This window comes from Peromyscus leucopus, chromosome 9, assembly GCF_004664715.2.
Source record: "Peromyscus leucopus breed LL Stock chromosome 9, UCI_PerLeu_2.1, whole genome shotgun sequence".
In the NCBI taxonomy this organism is placed as follows: Eukaryota; Metazoa; Chordata; class Mammalia; order Rodentia; family Cricetidae; genus Peromyscus; species Peromyscus leucopus.
This window is the reverse complement of record NC_051070.1, coordinates 86,207,886-86,228,202: the sequence shown is the minus strand read 5'-3', so window position 1 is coordinate 86,228,202 and position 20,317 is coordinate 86,207,886. Positions and strand designations below refer to the sequence as shown.

Below are 20,317 nucleotides of genomic sequence, written 5' to 3'. Positions count from 1 at the left end.
CCTTTTTCAGAAGCAGGAAATTTTGAAGGGCTGTCCTACCCTGCTTTGGCAAAGTTCAACAGTCACTTTTCTTTGTGTCCTGCTTGTCCAGATTGGACAGCATACTTACTGTCAGCAGTTGAGGCAAGGGGAGTTTCTTGCCCAGTAGGCCAGTTTTGCCAAAAAGAAAACAAACTCCATATGGAGTATCTTCGGTGCCCATTATCTTCTCAGGAGTAGATCTGTGCTGCCGGAAGAAGATATTTCTCACATCAAAATAATTCTAGGTTACTAAAACATTTTAAATGCCATATTCTCTAGGACTTTGAAGTGTTTGAAAATGGCCTATCTATTTGAAATATATCTCTGTATGATCTGGAAAACCTAACATGACTATAAATTTGACAGACATGGGTGACAATTAACCTGTAGTTCTTATTAACCTATGTAGCTTAAGGACTGAAGCTTCGCATTATAAAAATAAACAAGCTGTAGAGGTAATACCTTATGTAAAAATAGAAACAGATGTACAGTATTAGAACAATAACCTTGTAATTGTGACATTATGCAAAAATATCTTAACCAGAGGTAGAAATGTAAAATGCAGTATGGCAAAAATAACCCTCATTTGCATCAATATACAAAAATATCCTAAACAGAAGTAGAAACATATATAGAGTATGACAAATAAAACTTTACATTTGTATCAGTATACAAAAATACCTTAAACAGAAATAGTAACATATATACAGTATGACAAACATAATTTTACATTTGCATCAATATTCAAAATATCTTAAACAGAGGAACATTTGTATAATGTAACAAAAATAATTTATATAATATAAAAAAAATCCATACCAATGATAATTATTTAAAACTAATAGTCTATATTTTAATCCAGTCATGCCTATCCTCTTTTTTTTAACCAAATGAGATCCCGGAGTTTAATCTCTATTGTTCTGCCTCCAACCCTATAACAACTTATTACCAACCCCCTACAGATGACAATTATCCATCACCCTGAGGAAAACCCAACCCCCCACTCCCCACTCCACCCACACACACATATAGGGAAAGTGGCATCTTGTTCTTAGAATTACTTCATGATATCTGGGGGGCATGGCTGTTTCTATGGGACCCTGTAAGAACTGAAACAAGGGTTAAGTCTTAGGAGAACTAGCTGCAACATTTGTAGGCAGTCTCTGAGTAATAGGTAAAGCTTATCTGAAGTTCTAGCTGGAGTGGTGCAAGAGGGTGGACCGTGTCTCTAGCTGCTTTAGAATTGTCTTGAGCAGTATGTAGTCCAAAGCTGATCTTTGGGTGGTGTTTATCTGGCACAGCCATATCTAGATGTAATGTCAGAAATCATAAAGCAAGCACAGCTGCTTGACAAAGATCCATCAAAGCTGAGTCACATGATGGCTGCCATGCCACTTTTGGTTTTCATCCCCATCTGTTGCATACTTGGGGCACTTTTAATATTTGTACAATTTGAGGATGTTGGATTGATGGAAAATTTCTTATGAATCATTCATGCCTTCTCCCAGGAATGCTGCTTCTAAGCTTCCCCCCAGGAAAATCCTGAACATACTATCCTGCTCCCTGTCCACTTTGAGGAAGATATCTTTATCTACTTGAAGGTCTTCCTTACGCCTTGGAGGTTGTGACACATAAAGAAGCCAGAGGTCTCTTTATGAGGATATGAAACATTCTTGAAACATCTATCCCTGTACTTACTCAGGAACAAGTTAATGAAAACAAAGTAGACTCAAAAAAGTCAACAAGATTCGGTGGACTAGAGGAGTTGTCCACAGTTCAGATTACAAGCCTCTTTCCACTGTATACTCAGACAACTACGTGGCATACAATTCTGTCCTACATAGAGACAAATTGATAAGCAAAGTATGGAGTGGAAAGATGATCAAAGTATGAGGTGTCAGGACCTCCATCTCTTAGAAAATTTGGCTCATTTAGAGCAACTATAATGTCATATGACCAAGGAACAATAGAATGCCAGAATTAGACATATAGACAAATTCTATAAAGATGTAAATGTGAACTTTGATTGTATTATGGCAGAATTTGAATAATAACTGCAGCAGCTTTGGCCTGAGGATTTTTCCTGGGTACTCTGACCACTAAGAGTTAATAAGACACTGCTTGGGACCAAGGTGGTTGAAGATTTTGTTTTGGTCTAGTGTCCTTGAAGCATGAGTAGGAATGATAACTCTGTTTATTAATGATGTCAAAACTTGAGGGGAAATGATTGGAAATGATAACTCTGTTCTGTCGTATTTTACTATTGGTGACTAAAAAATTGAGCAAAAGGAAGTGAAATACATGTCCAAAACCAAAAATGATATGATCTATATTTTGGAACATCATGAATGTATCCCTGCTTACTAAATTCTGTACAAATAAAGAAACACTCTGGCTGCTAGTCAGTCAGGCTACAAGATTCTCCCGACCACTATAGACTGGCTCACTTCATTCCCCCACCAACTCCTTACATCCTTTGCAGGACCCATCCACCACCAGGGATGGCTCTTGGCATTTATCGACTGACTCAATGACATTATTATGATCAAGGTAGAATTGTTGTGGGGCCCCATCATCTTTTTGGAGACTTCGGGGATCGATGTTAGGGAATTTTTTTGTTCACTGGAAAACTTAAACATTATTAATATTAAAATGGAAAATTTAAATATTAAGATAGTATTGTACCTAAAGAAAGGTTCTAAAAAGTCAAAATAAGTATGAGGGGAAAGAGATTTGTGAAAACAATAGTCCCTAGATTTTGGTTTCCTTCTTTTCCATACCAGGTGGCTCTTCTGATATGAGACACAGACTCTGAATTTTTCCTTTAACAACATGCTTGGGTTTAGAGAAGGAGAGAGCCACACCACAACTCCAGAGCCCTATTTAGTTTTTAATTGAGTTGGGACAACAAATATTTCGAGAGGTAAAGAGATTTTACCTTGTAGAAGTAACTATACCCTTATGCCAGATTGTTTCCTTTCTTGGTAAATTTTTCCAGACAGTTCGCCCTTCTTCTTTAGATGTCTTTCTTCTTCTTTAGATGTCTTTATGTCCAAAGGTCCTTGACATCCTTTATGGTGAATACTTTAATTCTCCTGTAAAGAACAAAACAGAACCCTGCCCCAAGCCTTCTTAGATGAGTTTTCCTTACAACTTGTAGAATTGTCACATTGGTGAATGAGCTATCACTTCTCCTCGTCAAGAGGTTTCTCCTGTTTGAATTGAATTTTTTTTGATGGTATCTATAACATTTCTTCACCTGTGGAAACAAAAGCAAAACCCCTTCCCTAACGCAACACATATCCTGGTTTTCATTCTGAGGTCAACAAATCTTTAAAGTATATAGGCTGATTTAACTCAGTAGTTTTTTTCTTTTGCCCAGCGTCTCTTTGCAGCTGTTGTTCCTTTCTCATTAGCATTTAGAATTTAAAGTTAATAAGGCACTATGCACTTTGTCTCTTGTGGTCTTTATTACCCCTTTCTGCTTGTTTAGCATTTCTTTTAAAGTCCAATTTGACCTTTCTGTAACTGCTTGGCCTGTTGGATTGTGTGGTATACCTGTAATATGCTTTATATTATGATAAGAAAAAAAAACTGTTTCATTTTACTAGAGACATATGCTGGAGCATTGTCAGTCTTAATTTGTAGAGGTATTCCCATGATGGCCATGACTTCTAATAGATGTGTAATTACAGAATTGACCTTTTCCAAACTCAAAGCAACTGCCCATTGCAATCCTGAATATATATCTATGATATGCTGTACATATTTTAATTTTCCAAATACTGCAAAATGAAACACATTCATCTGCCAGACTTCATTTCTTTGAGTCTTCTTAGGGTTATTCCTGCAGGTAGTAGAGTTTGATTATACAAGGAACAAGTAGGACATTTTCTTATAATTTCCTTGGCTTCTTGCCAAGTGATGGAAAAATCCTTTTTCAAACTCTTGATATTAATACGATGTCTTTTATGAAACTCTGAGGCCTCCAGCACATTTCCTAATAGTAACATCAATTTCACCATAGAGGTCCTGGCAGACTCATATGGGATCTAATATGTGTTATATATATGGGATGATTCCTATTCCTGACTGTTTCCTGTAACTATATAAATAGCAAAGCTAATTCAGATTCAACAGGAATATGTTCAGAGGTTTCAATGTGTAAAACAACTCTTTCTGCATATTGAGAGTCAGTAACTGTGTTAAAAGATTCTGTAAAGTACATCAATACCATGAGAATAGCATATAATTCTGACTTTTGGACAGAATCTTAAGGGGTTTGAGCCACTTTACTTAAATTTCTTGATTTGTAACCTGCCTTTCCTGATTTATTTGTGTGAGTATAGAATGTAGGAGCTCTGGTTATTGGTGTTCCACATACAATGTGAAGAAGGACTCAACTGGCTCCTTTTATGAATTGAAATCTCTTGCTTTGGGGATATTTGTTGTTAATGTCTCCCAAAAAATTACTGCAAGCTTTCTGTCAGTATTCATTTTTTTGCCCACAAAGAGGGAATTTCAGCATTAGTAAAGGGTTCTACAATTTCTGTTGGGTCCATTCTTGTCAACTGATGAAGTCTTAATTTTCTTTTAGAATCAACTCAGAAACTTTTTCCACATATGTCCTTAATTTTTTAGTCTGTTTGTGTAGGAGAAATATCCATTCTAAGATAATATCTTCCCTCTGCATTAAAATCTCTGTAGGGGAATGCATAGAGGGTTATATAACCAGAAGGCAATCAAGCTCTGGATCCAATTGATCTATATGTGCATCCTATAATTTCTTTTCCACTAAAACCAATTCTCTCTCAGAATTGCTTGCTAATTCTTGCTGCTAATTATCTCAGACTATTTAAGTCCTTGTCACCTTTTAAGGTTTGAAACAAATTACTTAGTTCTTACGTTGTTGCTCCAATAGTGTGCTGTAGATGAGTAAGATCTCCCAACAATCTTTGAAAGTCATTAAGAGTCCACAGTTGATCTCTCTTAATTTGTATCTTTTGGGGTTGAATATTTTGTAGATGTATTTTATATCCTAAATAATTAATAGAATCTCCTCTTTGTATTTTTTCAGAAGCAATTTGTAATCCCCAGCAAGGCAAAACTTTCTTTACATATTTAAACATTTTTTTCTAAAGTGCCTACATTTGAATCATCTAACAAAATATCATTCATATAATGGTAAATTATAGATTGAGGAAACTGTACACAAATTATTTCCAATGGCTGTCACAGAAAATATTGGCAGAGAGTGGGGCTGTTTAGTATCCCTTGTGGGAGAACCTTCCATTGATATCTTTTAACAGGCTGAGATTATTATAAGTAGGCACCGTGAAGGAAGATTTTTCCCTATCCCTTTCTTGTAGTAGTATAGTGAAGAAACAGTCTTTTAAGTCAATAACCATAATAGGCCATCCTTTAGGTAACAGGAAGGGCAAAGGAATTCTAGGTTGTAGAAAATCCATCAGCTAAATTACTTTATTTATGACTCTCAAATCTGTCAGCATTCTCCATTTTCCAGATTTCTTTTTAGTAACAAATACAGAACAATTCCAAGAACTGGTTGATTCTTCAATGTGGTGACCATTTAGCTGCTCCTGTACCTGCTATTCTCAGGCCTGTAATTTTTCTGATGTCAAAGGCCATTGTTCTACCTAGACAGGCGTATAAGTTAACCATTTTAAAGGTAGGGCTGTTAGTACTTCTGAAAGATCAGCAGCTGTTGTTTACCTGTTTTTGTACAGCCTGAATTGTCAGTGGCTGTTTGTTACAATACCTTTTAGTACTTTTTCTAGAAATATACGTTAGTCTATGATTTGTTTCTGAGATTGGAGGAATGTTAATCTGAATATTCCACTACTGTAACAAATCACATCCCTATAAATTCATTGCTATATTAGCCACATATGGCTTCAACTTTCCTCTTTGTTCTTCAAGCCCTATACATTCAACCCATCTTGTGCTTTGTTTTACCTACAATAAGGTTCTAATTCCTAAAAACTGAACATATTACTCCTAAAGAGGCCAATTTGGATGCCATGATTCTGGTGTAATTATAGTTATACCTGCCCCTGTGTCCAGAAGACCTTCAATTACAATATCATTTATTCACACTCATAGCCTTGGTCTTTGATCATTCATTGAAGTCTGCCAAAATATTCATTTTATGGTTTCTCCTGGAACTTTTGTTTCATTTCTAAAGCTATTGTATCATCCAGAGCAGTATTTTTTTTTTCCATAATTGCTCTGGGGATAAGTTTCCCCCATAGTGACAGGGAATGACTAAACTAAGTTTGACATGGGGGCCTGCAAGAGGCCCCTTAATGCATTTCCCAATGGTAAAGTATTGCCCTGCTTATCCCTTGTTGATCTGCATTTCATTGGTCCAATGTCAGCCTTTCTCCATTTTCTACATAATCCAAAGGGTTGGGGCCTCCTATTTGCATCCTCCCTAGAAGAAACATTGTAGTATCTGCTCTCTTCCTATTCCTGACAGAATAGTTCACAAAGACAGCTTTGGGGTGGGGGCGATATTTAATTTGTGATTTCAAAAGGTCCTTCTACCGTGGCAGGTTAGGTGTGGCAGAGCAGCCCACTTCACCTCATGGTGGGCCAGGAAGTAGAGACTGCTGAATTTCTGTTGGACTCCCCCTTGGTCTGTTTCCTCAGCCTGGCTCCAGCCCACATTCAGAGCAAGTCCTTCCCTCTCGGTTGAACCTCTTTAGAAATGTTCTCACTCACACCCACATGCCTCAGTGTTCTCGGCGATTCTCTAGTTTACACAGATCTTCAGACTCTTCTACACCAAGAGAAAGGTATTTATGCCTACCCACCAAGTGGTGCTTTTGTTTTTAAAACACATGTTGCTATACTACTACAATATGTAACAGTCACAAAAACGTTTAAAAGGATGAGATGGAATTTTTAATATATTTATTTTGGCACTTCAGGTCAGTTGTGTGCATCTGAAGTGAAGGAAAGACCACATTTAACATTGATGTGAAAGACCACACAAGTGTTATTGCAGTTGAATTTTAACTTTAATTTTAATTGATGATGAATTGACAACTTTTTCATTTTTAAGTTAAATGATGCTATCATTTAGTGCAAGAGGAATGGATTTTTTTTTCTTGGTCTGAAGTGTACTCTGAAATCATCTCATATTATTTTTAGTGCTAGCTATTTTCCCACAGGATATAGAAACTATTTTACAAGTAATAATGAGATTATAGGTATTTTATAGGTAATAATGAGATTAGAAAAGCAGGGAATGGGAAGCATAGAAGAACTATAGAATTGACTATGTTGGGATTTTTGTTTGTGTTTGTTGTTTTGCTTCATTTGAGACAGGGTCTCATCTAGCACTGCCTGGGTTGGTCTGTCTATGTAGATAAGGTTCGCATCAAAGTCACTTAAATCCATCTGCTTCTGCCTCCCAAGTGCTGGTATTAAAGGTGTACCCCATCATGCCTGACAAAAAACACTGTTGATTTTTTTAAAATAATTACACTATAAATATTAATAATAGTTTTTTTTAATGAAATGCCTCCTTGAGGAATTGACACTTATTGAAGAGTGGGCTTGTAATACATCCATAGGGAAGCCATTTATTTTAAGATAAAAACTAAGGTTTTATAAAAGCATCAACTTGGCGGCACAGCAGCTGAGACTGTGTGTGGATTTTCAGCCTGGTGTGTTACCTTTGAGACATAAAGGAAGCAGAATATAAAAATGAGCCTCTCTCAGTTTGAAGCAAACCTAATCTTTGTGATCATGGCCATGGTCTAAATCTATTAAAGATGTTCAAATTTGTTGTCCTTGGTATCATTGTGGGGTGACCTGAATAGTAAGCAATAAACTTGTGTATTAAAATTCAAGTTGGAAGATATGTGCTTAGGAAGTGAAACCGACAGTTTGTGCTTCTTGTCTGTCTCTACAAAGACTAAGAGCCTATGTAAGATGACAGGTGCACTCTTAGGGAGAGAAACCCATAATGTTTTCCTATTTAGTAGCTGACAGTGTGTCCCAAGGTAACACCAGCTTACAGGGCTGGAACAGGCATGGTTATTAAGGCTAACGGTTTCTCAGTTCATACAAATTGAATTTTTTCATAGGCTGGAGGACTGTGGAAATCTGGTGTAGAGTGATGAAATAAATTAGCATATTAAGTGAATTTATACATTCAGGCCTGTGAGAAATTTGAATTTAAGAAAGAAATTTTATTACTTCTTGAAAGAAAATGACAACTCTTCATTTCTGTGTTCGAACTCCGTGTTGGAAAAGGCTTATTTGATGAATTATATCATTTTGATGATTATCCAAAGAAATGTATTTTAAATTCATGGGAATCTTTCTTCTTTCTTGTCTTTTTTTTTTCAGAATTACTGATTTAGGAAACATCAAAAGAAGATTGTATTTATCAACAGTCCATAAGGAACTGTCCTCAACCCCTCTTCATGCAAAAATCCCACTCTTCATGATCAAGCGTAAAATTGTAAGTATCACATGAATGTTGCCTAAAATAGGATTAAATTTAATTCACAAGGGCCTTTTCTGTGTGTAAGGCCTTTTGTTAGGTACCATGATGCTATTAAAAGTGAATAAAACACACACCTTTCCTCCCTGCCCCTTGACATCTACCAGGTAAAGCATACTATTTGAATTCAGTGTCACCAAAGCTGTGAAGGAAGCACACTGGAAGGAGAGGCCACCAACTCTGTCAAAGGGAAATTATTGTTGGCCAGCTGCAGGCTTCATTCAGGGGACAGCAGTGGGTGGACTTGGAAAGCATATAAACAGGGAGACACAGGAGACCTAGCACCCCAGACAAAGGGACATGGGCAGAAGCTTGGAGGCTGGAAGTGGTACATCTCTCAGAAGCACAGGCTAGTCATCATTATCATCAGATTTAAAACAGCTGAAGAAGCCTGGCACAGTGGAAGACTTAACCTCCTGGAGACTTCAGAAGGGTCTGCGTGGTTGACTAGACTTTCTCAGGTGCTGGTCAGTCTGAGTTTTATTTTAATGGTACTGCTTACAGTACCATGTTTGTGTACCACCTGTTCTAGAATATGCTTAATTCTTTACGTTAAATTGACCCACTTCTTTGGTTTGGTTTGGTTTTTTTTTTTTTTTTTTTTTGGACAGGTTTTCTCTGTGTAGCTTTTTTTGGAACCTGTCCAGGAATTCACTTTGTAGACCAGGCTGGGCTTGAACTCACAGACATTCACCTGCCTCAGCCTTCCAAGTGCTGAGATTAAAGGCATGTGCCACCACTGCCCGACTGACCCACTTTTTTTTTTTTTAACTCCAATTTATTTTAAAAGAAAGCTTCATACAAGTTTTATAAACAGAAAAGTTAGTATGATCTTCCAAAATAAAATGTGAATAGGACTGGGGAGATGGCTCAGTGGATAAGTGTTCTCACTACTTAAGCATGAGAATTGGAGTTTAAATCCCCAGAACCCAGATTAAAGCTAAGTAAGTGTAGCAGCCAGTTGGAATCCCAACATTCAGGAGGCAGAAACAGAGGGTGGGGGTCCCTGGGTCCAGCTGACTCATCAAAATTGCTGAGCTCTGGTTTCAGCAAGTGACCCTGTCTTGATAAATAAAGAGCAATCAAGAAAGATAATAATGTCAACTTCAGGCCTCCACACACATACACTGTGATGGAGAAGAGGAACTTATTAAATCTGTGAAGCTGGGCTGTAGGTATGTGATACAGAGCTTGCCTTGTATGCATCAGATTCTGAGTTTCATCCCTACCAACACAAAACACACATTAAAAAAAAAAAGAAAAGGAAAACAGTTCTGTGGTTGGAGGAAATTGTTTTGATAGTGAGGTCTACAATGATTTGAATGGGTAGAAAGTGAAAATAATGTGACCACTTTCCGAAATTTGAGCTGTTGTTCATGAGGACTGGGTGGTAGCAATAGAAGAATAGATGTGAAGCAACCTGAGGTTCATGTATCTAAATGAACTGAGACACATGTACACAGGGTACATGCAGATATGTGGTGCCCTTTCCTCTGCAAGAGTAAACACAAGAACTAGGTTTGAGACACTTGCTGTGTTTTTAAATGTGTGTGTGTTTATATATAATTTAAACATATACATAATGCAAATACTTTGTACAGTATAAAGATAGGTCATTCCTGGACATGTGTACATATGAGCAAAGCCAATGGACTCAATAGGACTTGTGTGTATATGTATGTGTCTGTGTGTATATATGTGTGTGCTTTTATATATATATTAATATTACATATTAATATATATTAATAAAGTATATTTCCATAAATATAATATTTATAGAATAGATGAGAATTAAGTAATTTGGGAGGGGGATACAGTAGTTGGGAAATGGAGGGGTTAATGATGTAGATATAGTGCTCATGTATGAAATTCTCAAAAATTAATAAAACTAATAATAATAATATTGCTAGTCTGAAAATTCTTGTGTTCATTTTATGTAAAATACAGATAATATGAAGCATATAAAGTATATCTACCACAAAGTTGTTGGGATTTACATATTTTAATAATAAAGCTTTTAGAAGAGTGCCTAGTAGTACAGTAAGCCCTGGGTAAAGATCATAGCTGCTGTTTGCACTTCAAATGCTACTTCCTATAAAGCCCATGGATTGGTCCTCTGTGGAAATTGCTCATCATTGTCCTTGCATTTCCCAACCCTCATAACTGTTTCTTTCATTCTGCCTTTCACTCACCTGTTTACTTGCCTGTCTTCTCCATCAGACTGTTAACATGTCCTGTTAAGCTTTTAGCCCTAGTTTTTGTCAATACATGGTACACAGTAAGTACTCATATACTTTCTGTACAAATTAACAAGTCTAATGTACCTCCTGATGAAATAATAAGGGTTTTGTAGCCAAATTATATAAGCTTCATAATGTTCTTGGTGACTTAACAAATGTCTAGGAGTGTTCAAAAAATGCTGAGAACTTGCTTTCACTTTCCTCATTTTCCTCCAAATTCAACAGTGATGAAGCAGAAGGTTGATACACTCTCTTCCCAATGAGTGTCTATTGAACTAAAGTTGAGTAGTGTTTTAAGAACAGTTTTTATTCCAAGCAGTTAGAGATGCTGAGCATACCCCATTCATTCAGGACGCCATCCCTGAATCCCTGTTGCCCTTGGTCAGTGTGATACTTGCCTTAGTTTTCTGCTTTGGGGCGGGGAGCAGATTATTCATTTTTTTTCTATCCATTATCATTTGTATCTGTCTTGATGGTAAGCCTCAACAGAGCATTCTAAAAGCACATCAGCTAACATTAAAAAATTTGAAGATCTCATACAAAATTCCTGACTGTTGGCCTCTGGAGACACCTAAGGTTTCCTAGTCTGAGACTACTTCATGCTGTGAATTTCAGTCCTTTTAGCTTATAGGCATGCGAGTGCCCTGAGACCCTTCCACTTTACTCAGCTGTCTGCCTGGGACTTCGAGGAGCCCTGGTTCAGAATAGAATTGCTGAAATGTTCACTTTTCCTGTTCTGTAGCTAAATCCTGTAGGTGCCAACAGGCAATACAATTAAATTCTTATAGCCAAACCAATCTGAATATTTATATATAGACCACTTTCTGTTTCAATTATCTTTAAATGTTAACCTTCCAAATTTATTTTCCATGTTATTCTTAATTATGAAGATTCGCTTTAACCTTTAAGTTTTTGCAATTTATATTTTTAACTTGAGTTTTCAATGTCAAGAACAATTTTAAAAATTAATAATCATCACATTAAACATGAAGTACCCACTTAGTCAAGACTCACTGGAATCCATTTCATTTCTTCTTTACTACAACTTCTGTTAGCTGGTGATGGTGTAAAATGCACATCAGTGTCTTGCTACCAAAATGTGCTATAATGTATAATAAATTTAATTCTGTTTGAATGGGAAGTTAATTATGAACTGTTGCTCAGAATGAATCTTTTACTAGAGATAGAGCAGAACAATGTGATAAATTACTTTTAGCAATCTTCTCACCTTAGACACCTAGTGTTTCTCATTTAAATGGATAAAATCATTCCTTAGGACTTGTACCTTCTTTAACCAAACTCTAGTAGCATATGTTATCGATTTTAATACAAGCTGGAGGTCTAGTATATTGTACCTAAAATTGCTCAAGAACTGTCTTCTTCATTTTCCTCAAACATCATGCTTCCCATTGAGCCAGTGATTTTTGTTTGGGTCCTGGAGAAGTCCCACAAAAGACCACCATTCATGTATGCAATCAACAAGAACATTGATTATCTTGAGAATAAAGATACCAGCATGTTGGGGTCACATATCCTACACAAAGGCAAAATGGTACCATGAAAGAAGCTTGCAGGCTCTTTTAAAGCACAGCTAGGGGGAGTTCCTAAGGCAGTTAGATCATTTTATCTATGATTGACTTAAGTAAATGGCAATTATGTTAGTACATTCCTAATTGGCTAGGGCTAGCAAGGCCTGGCTAAGGCTATGACTTTTCCATTTTGGGGAAAGTCTGGATGAGTTCCAGGCTCTGTCCTTATTTGGTTATTACCTTGAGCTACTGTGAGACTGGGGCGGGAAAGGTTGGGTCAGGCCTAGTATACCTTGAGCTGCTGTCAGGGACATTAAAGATTGGTTGTCCTTTGTTCGTGGCTTCCTCAGAAATGTCCTGCTCAGTTTCAAGAAGCAGGAACTGAGGCCTAGTTCTTAACTGAGTTATTAGGAGCCTATCATGGTATTTGCCTGGCTTTATCAATTTTGAAGTTCAGGGTTTTTTTTAAACATTTAATTTCTTTAGTATCATTGTATAAGACAGGAATAAAAGAGGCAGCCTTACTCAGATACAAGGTTATCTAGTTTCTTAAAATCTTCATAACCCAGTATCTACTATAATATTTATGGCATTTATTTAAGGGTTTATAACTGTTTCATCTCAAGTACATGAATGTCGGTTTTTAAATATCCTTTTTCCTCTCTTTACTTCCTGTCAGACTAACAGTTACTGCATTTATTTGAGGAAGGGAGAGCTATCCTCTGCTGACCTCAAATGCTTAAGTAAGCACCACTGGTTCCAAGTGGTTTAGAAACCAATGTCTCAGCTCTAAGGCCAGCCTATTTTTACAGCATATACACGGAAGGATGCTTTGGAGAATGAAGTGTGGGCCTTGGGGCTTTATTACAGGCATTCAGATTCTGGTTCTCTTGCCTTTTGACTGCAGACTCTTAGGCCAAGTCAGTTAATTTCTCAGCACTTCAGTTTTCTTGTCAGTTAAACAGGGCCAGTTGTGGAACTGGCTAAGTAGAGTTATTTGAACTAAATGAGTTTTGTCTTAGAGCAACACCAGGCTCATTGTGAATGCTCACTTAATATTAGGTTAAAAAATATACTGTTACTCTGCTGTTTTCTCTAAACATGAACCCATTAACTTACGCTATTGTAAATGAATGTCTGAACTCAAGTTTATTTTAATTAACAAATATTTATTAAATTACTAGATTCATGTGAATCCAAAAATTATTGACATCTGGTCTTTCACAAGGATAGTATAATACTGCACAATTACTAATAGAATATGCTAAAGAACAGTTATTGAAAGAAAATACCAGACATAGCTAGTCCAGCTAGAAATAACAAATACATCTAATCAAACTGGAAACGGTTGCAAATAATTTAACTACCTGCGTAAACAAGATTTGACTCTTTAAAAAAAACCTAGAGTTCACTTGCTGTTGCCTTTGGATCAAGATGTAGAAATCTCAGTTCCTTCTCCAGCACCATGTCTGCCTGCATGTCACCGTGTCCCACCCACCATGATGATTATGGACTAAATCTCTGAAACTGTAAGTTAGCCAATGAAATGTTTTCCTGTACAAGAGTTGCCATGATCATGGTGTCTCTTCACAGCAATAGAGACACTGACTAAGACAGAAGTTGGTGCAAGGAACAGGGGTATTGCTGTGATGGCCCTGACAATGCTTTTGTTTGGGGGAATGTGGACCTGGAGACTGTGGATTAGAAAAACAGTTGAACACTTTAAGTGCTGTTTAATGTGCCATCCTAGTAGGAGCATGGAAGACATTAGTGATAAAAGTTATTTGAACTGGGAGGCTTAGCCTAAGAGGTTTCAGATGAGAAGAATTTTAGTATGTGGCATAGAGATCATACTTGTGATATTTTGGTGAATAATGTGGCTGCTTTTTGCCCTTGTCCAAAGAGTCTGCCTAAGGCTAAAGTAAAGAGTTTTGAAAAAAATTCCATTTGTCAGAGGAAATCTCAAAGAAGCCTAGTATAGACTCTGTCCTATGACTATTAGTGTTAACTCTAATGAAGATTTCTGATGAAAAGGAGCAAGCTGAGAAAAGAAAAATACAAAATGTACAATTTGAGGAGAAAAGGAGCACCAGGAAGTAGAATGGAGCTAAGTCCTCTGTACTAGGAGATAAACTGATTAAGAAATGGAATAAAGGGAGTTGTGATCTCAGGGCAAGATCCCACCCAGCTAAGTTTCCAACTTGTGAAAAGGAATTAAAGAAAAGGTTAGAGCCTGCTGGCGTGGTACATGCCTTTAATCCCAGCACTGGGAAGGCAGAGGCAGGTGAATCTGAGTTTAAGGCCAGCATATTCTACAGAACAATTTCCAGAACAGCCATGCTTAGGCAGTGACGGTAACTAGCAAAAACAGAAGCTGGTGAAGATGTAATTGAACAAGGAGACCATGTTGCAGGCTAGCAATCAGCAGAACTTGGCAGTTCCAGCAATGTGGTTCTGGCTTTAGAGTTAAGAAGTGACTAAGGAAAGCAACTGAGGCCAGACATGTGTCAGGGATCCCTAAATGGAGGTCTAGAGAGGCCATTGCATGAAGCTGTGAAGATGTAGCATTGATTGCCTTGGAGAACTAAAGATGTTGGAAATGCCAGCGCTGTGGGATACTTGCCAAGAAGAGCTACTAATGGAGTAGAACCAGCCCAAGAGAGAGAAGTGTGTTGCAGTCAGCAAAGCTGAAAGGAGTTGGAGATCTGAAGAGTGCTTTGATAACAGACATGAAGATGCAGATTTTGGAGTTTGCTTTGGTCTAGCAATTTCTCATTGTGCTCCCTTCCCCAAATTTTGGAATAGTAATGTATATCCTGTGCCATTATATGTTGGAAGTATGTGATCTGTTTTTATATTTTGATTTTATTGGGGATTACAGTTAAGAGATTGTATGAATCTCAAAAGAGACTTTGAACTTTAGACTTTTAAACATTGTTGAGACTGTGATAGACTATGGAGACTTTTAAAGTTGTACAAAATGTATTTGCATTATGATATTATTATAAGCTTATGGGAGCCATGGAGTGAAATGTGATAGTTTGAATATAATTGGTCCCATAAGCTAATAGGGAGTGGCACTATTAGGAGATATGGCTTTGTTGGAGGACGTGTGTGTCACTGTGGAGGCAGGCTTTGTGGTCTCAGTTATGCCTAAGCCATGCCCAGGGTTCTCAGTTCAGTTCTTGTTGCCTTTGGATCAAGATGTAGAATTCTCAGCTCCTTCTCCAGCACATTTCTTCCTGCATGCTGCCTTGCTTCCTACCATGATGATAATGGTCTGAACCTCTGAAACTGTAAGCCAACCAATTAAAGGTTTTCCTTTATAAGAGTCGCTGTGGTCATCGTGTCTCTTCACAGCAATAGAAACTCTAACTAAGACAGCCCTCAAAACTAACTTTGCACTATCAGTTTAATACTGTAATGATTCTCTTTCTGGACTTTATCACTCTAGAATGAAGATGAAACTTACTAACCACTTACTGTGTTCTCTGTTATCATTCCATCAGCCTTTACTCAAAGTTATCTAATTCATTGTCAGGTTTTGTATGTCCTAGTTTGCTATGTCTTTGTAAATTTTTCCTATATGACTTTGACCAGGTTTTAGAGTTCAAAAGCTAAACACTATATACTGTGTGTCAGAAGTTACTCAATTAGTTTCATTTTTTAAAATCTGGAAATAAAATTGCTATCTCTTACAGAAAAAAAAAGTTCAGACACTGGATCCACAACATTCACAATATCCAATACATCATTAAAAGATGTTCTAACAATACAAAGTGAGCAAAAGCAATACCCAACATGTAGGGATAGGAAACCTAAGTTGGGCAGGACTTCCAAGCAAGGACTTCTAGTACTCCTCAGAGAGTAGGAGTTGGAAAGCAGCTACTCTTCAATATGGTAACAGCTGAAAAGCACTGCTCAGCAGCGAAGAGCCAAAGACCCTTCCAAAGTCTCAGTCACAGCTGGAGTGCTCCGCCTCCACTTCCTAGTGCATACAACTGCAGAGGGTTGAACTCCAACTTGAGAGAAAAGTAGCATCTTAGAAAGTTTGCACCATACTTTTGTAAGTTAAACAAGAGAGTGAATAAAAAAGACAAAAGTCATTTGCATGGCAGCTACACTAAAGAGAAAGCTTGGAGCCCCGAGCACGGAGGGTGAATCAGAGTCTCAGAAGCACCATCAAGGACTGGAGCTGGAGTTCAGTTGATAGAGTACTTGTTTGTGTGCAGGAAACCCTGGGCTCAGTCCCCATAACTGCAGGAAATGGGACATGCTAATGCACACCTAGATTGCAAGCTGTCAGGAGGTGAAGGAGGATCAGAAGTTCAAATTCCTAAGTGCCTACATAATAGGTTTGAGGTCAGCCTTAGCTGTATGAGACCTTGTTTCAAAGAGAGAGAAGAGGGGAGAAAAGGAAGATGGGAGAATATGTGAGAACCAACCTTGAATATGTCATTGAGCAAATCTGCAATCCAACAGTGCAATCTTTGGCCCATATACTATATGCATACCAGAAAAATACTCAGCACTCACTGGCACAGCAAAAGACCATTTTTAAAAGACCTGTGCTGTAGATGTCTAGGAACCTATGGAAGCCAAGTTCCTTGCCTGCACAGCTTGTGAACCCAGAGCAAGTTGCATGTGACTCTGATCTGATGTCTGTGCTATAGAATACCTAGAAATAGAAGGGAGATGGGGAATAATAATAGAGGGGAATAAAGACAATGCAGTGTTCCACAGATGGAAATCTGGTCTTAGTCTTATATTGAAGTAAACCACACAGAAATTGTCTTTTACCTCTGCTCATGCAAGGGACAAGCCCAATCACATGTGCACCTACATGAAGGACCACACATTGACACCCAAGGGTCTGAACAGGGACAAGTCCTGAACCTGTGTTCACACAGGTAATAAAAAAAAATCTGTAAACTAAAAGCAGCCTCTCCCAGAATTCAGATTCTTCCACATCTTTTTAGATGAAGTACAACCAGTGCTCCTCAAACTGTTCCATTCAACAGAAAGGAAAGTTTGCTATCAAACTAATTTTATAAAACTAGTATTACCCATACCAAAAGCAGATAAGAATACAACAATTATGATTATAAGCTAGTCTACTGATATAAACACAGTGGCAGAACTTCTCAATAAAACATGTACAGGCTGAATTACAACTGCTCATCAATAAGATCATTAACTATGCCCAGGCTTCCTTCCAGGGATGCAAGAGCAGTACAAGGCATATGTCTTAGGGTTGCTGCTGTGATAAAACAGCATGACCAAAAGCAGCTTGGGGAGGAAAGGGTTTATTTCATCTTACAACTTAAAGTCTATTATTCAGAGAAGTCAGAGCAGAATCTCAAGGCAGGAACCTGAAGGCAGGAACTGATGCTAAGGCCGTGGAAGAGTGCCATTTACTGACTTGCTCAGCCTGCTTTCTCATAGAACCCAGGACCACCTGCCCAGGGGTGGCACACCCTGCAGTGAACTGGGCCCCCCCTGCATCAATCATCAGTCAAGAAAATGCACCACAGGCCAGTCTGATGGGGGAATTTTCTCAATTAAGGTTCCCTATCCAGAAATGACTCTAACTTGTGTCAACTTGACATAAAACTAGCCATTACAACATACCAATCAGTAGATGCAGGAAAGACATTTGACAAAATGATTCATCTCTACAGCATGAAAGTCTAAAGAAAGTTCAACTAGGAGGAACATACATAAATATAATATAATAAAGGGTACATTTATGACAAACCCATAGCCAACATTATTATAAGTAAAAGAAAAACTTTAAAATTCCACTAAAATTAGAAATGAGACAAGATTATCCTCCTCCACTCTTGTTCCATATTGTGCTTGAAGGATTAGAGTGATAAGGGAAAGGGAAAAAGAGATATGAAAAAGAAACTACCTTTTTGCATATTATATAATCCTATTTGTAAGAGACCATGTGGCACAAATCCTAAAAGGTCTTAATAAAAAAAAAAAAAAAAAAAAACCTGGAGCCAGATATTGAGGTGAAAGCTGAATGATCAAAGAGCAGAGCAAGCCAGCCAGGAGTTCTTACCTTTACGAAATCAGTCAAAAGAGAAGACTTCCTGTTTCCTCACTTTATATACCTTTCTGTGTCCTGCCATATTACTTCCTGGGATTAAAGGCGTGTGTACTTCCCAAGCAAAGACATGAGATCCCAAGTGCTGGGATTAAAAGTGTGTGCCATCATGCCTGGCTCTGTTCCCATTGAACTCACGGAGATCCAGACGGATCTCTGCCTCCTGAATGGTAGGATTAAGGGTGTGTGCCACCACTGTCTGACCTCTGTGTCTAATCAAGTGGCTGACTGTGTCCTCTGATCTCCAGATAAGCTTTATTGGGGTACACAATATCTCACCACAAGCCCCTAGAGAGTCCACCAGAAAATGTAAAACTCATAAACATATTCAGCAAAGTAATAGAATATAAAATAGATAGACAAAAGTCAGTAGTTTCCTGTATACCAATAGCAAGCATGATAAGAAACAAATCAAGAAAAGAATCTATTCACAACCACTTTTTAAATATACCTATATGTTGGGATATATTGCTGGCTGGTTGAGGTCACAGTCTGCCATAAGCCTAAGCTTTTTCTCTAAGCTTGGCAATAGGGAACTCCCTCCCTCCCCAGCAAGTCTTCTTGCTCTCAAACTGCCTTTATCTGGAGAATGTCCCTCGGCCTGGAGGACTGACCTTATCTGAAAGCTGTCTGTAATGTCTCTAAAACCAGATGCGTGACTTATTGTTAGCTCGAACCCTGATAGAGGTCTCTGCTGGAAGGCTCGCTTGCTACACATACTAGGAGCCTTTTGATAGGAGCATGCCTCTTAATACTAATTAGGTGATGCCCCTGCCACTGTCCCCAGCCCTTATATTCCTCTTTCTTCCTGGAATGAAGTGGAGTTGTAACACTTAACCATCTCCCTAGAGAGCTGCCTCTGCTAACTCATAAGCTGTGGGATCCTCCTCACTCATTCTGGCTCCCTCCTACCTTGGAGTGAACAGCACCTAGAAATAAACCTAACCTAGGAAGTGAAAGCTTCCTCAAAAATGAAAATATTCTAAAACACTGAAGAAATCAAAGAAGATGCTAGAATATGGAAAAACCTCCCATGCTTCTGGATCAACAGAATTAATACAGTGAAAATGTATCACTGAAGGCAATCTATAGATTCCTTGTCTACTCCAATGACATCATCACAGAAAATAAAACTCAGAAGAATCACATGGGAGCAGGAAAGTCTCAGAATATCCAAAGCAAGCATGAATAAGAAGAATCAATGGCATTCTTGGTGGCTTGAACTAGTTAGCTAGAACTGGGGCATGTTAAGTCTTTTAGAACAATAGTGCTTATATATTATGGATAAAGGAAACCCACACCTCCATTCCCTGTGATCTGGACTTCAGAGGCCATCAGGTTCCACCTGATGTCCTATCTAATGACTTCCATGTCAGCCTTCTCACTTGATACTTGTGTGACTGACAGATACAAGACCATGCTGTGTCTCAGTGATCTTTATCCTAACACAGCCCCACCTCATCCCCAAAAGACCTCCTCTGTCTTCAGAATATTCCTACATCAAGGATGACCCAAACTTAACTTCCCAGTGCCCTGCACATTATTATTTACAGAACTTCAGAAACATTTGCCTTGTAGAGAATCTGAGGTCACTTCCTAAGCCTTTAAAACTTGGTCTCACTGGCTTGATGCCCCACCCATGACTCCTCCCCGAAATCCCACAATCCAGCTGATTATCATTACCCAGCTATACTTAACCCCACATCCTCCCTAGCTAACTACTCCAGGCTCTATACTACCTAAGAGACCATACATAGTATTCTCATGGCCTAGGAATGTAACTCTACTGTTGAGTAATCTACAAATAAAAAAAAAAATAATCTTTTTGGTGTAATTGGTAACCCACTCCAGTCTCTAACTGATCTGCTACTGA

General features: G+C 38.0%; 1 protein-coding gene across 8 annotated transcripts in view; it reads left to right on the top strand.

Moving 5' to 3' along the window:
• Positions 1-20,317, top strand: part of Cfap20dc (CFAP20 domain containing) — a 262,891-nt gene that overhangs the window by 84,843 nt on the left and 157,731 nt on the right. For all 8 annotated transcript variants that reach the window (XR_005092211.1, XM_028853847.2, XM_028853846.2 and 5 more), the window contains one exon: positions 8,404-8,518. Coding sequence is in view for 7 of the 8 variants with exons in the window: in XM_028853847.2 (XP_028709680.1) it covers positions 8,404-8,518 (115 nt within the window). In the remaining variant the exon portion in view is untranslated. The remainder of the gene's footprint in view (positions 1-8,403; positions 8,519-20,317) is intronic.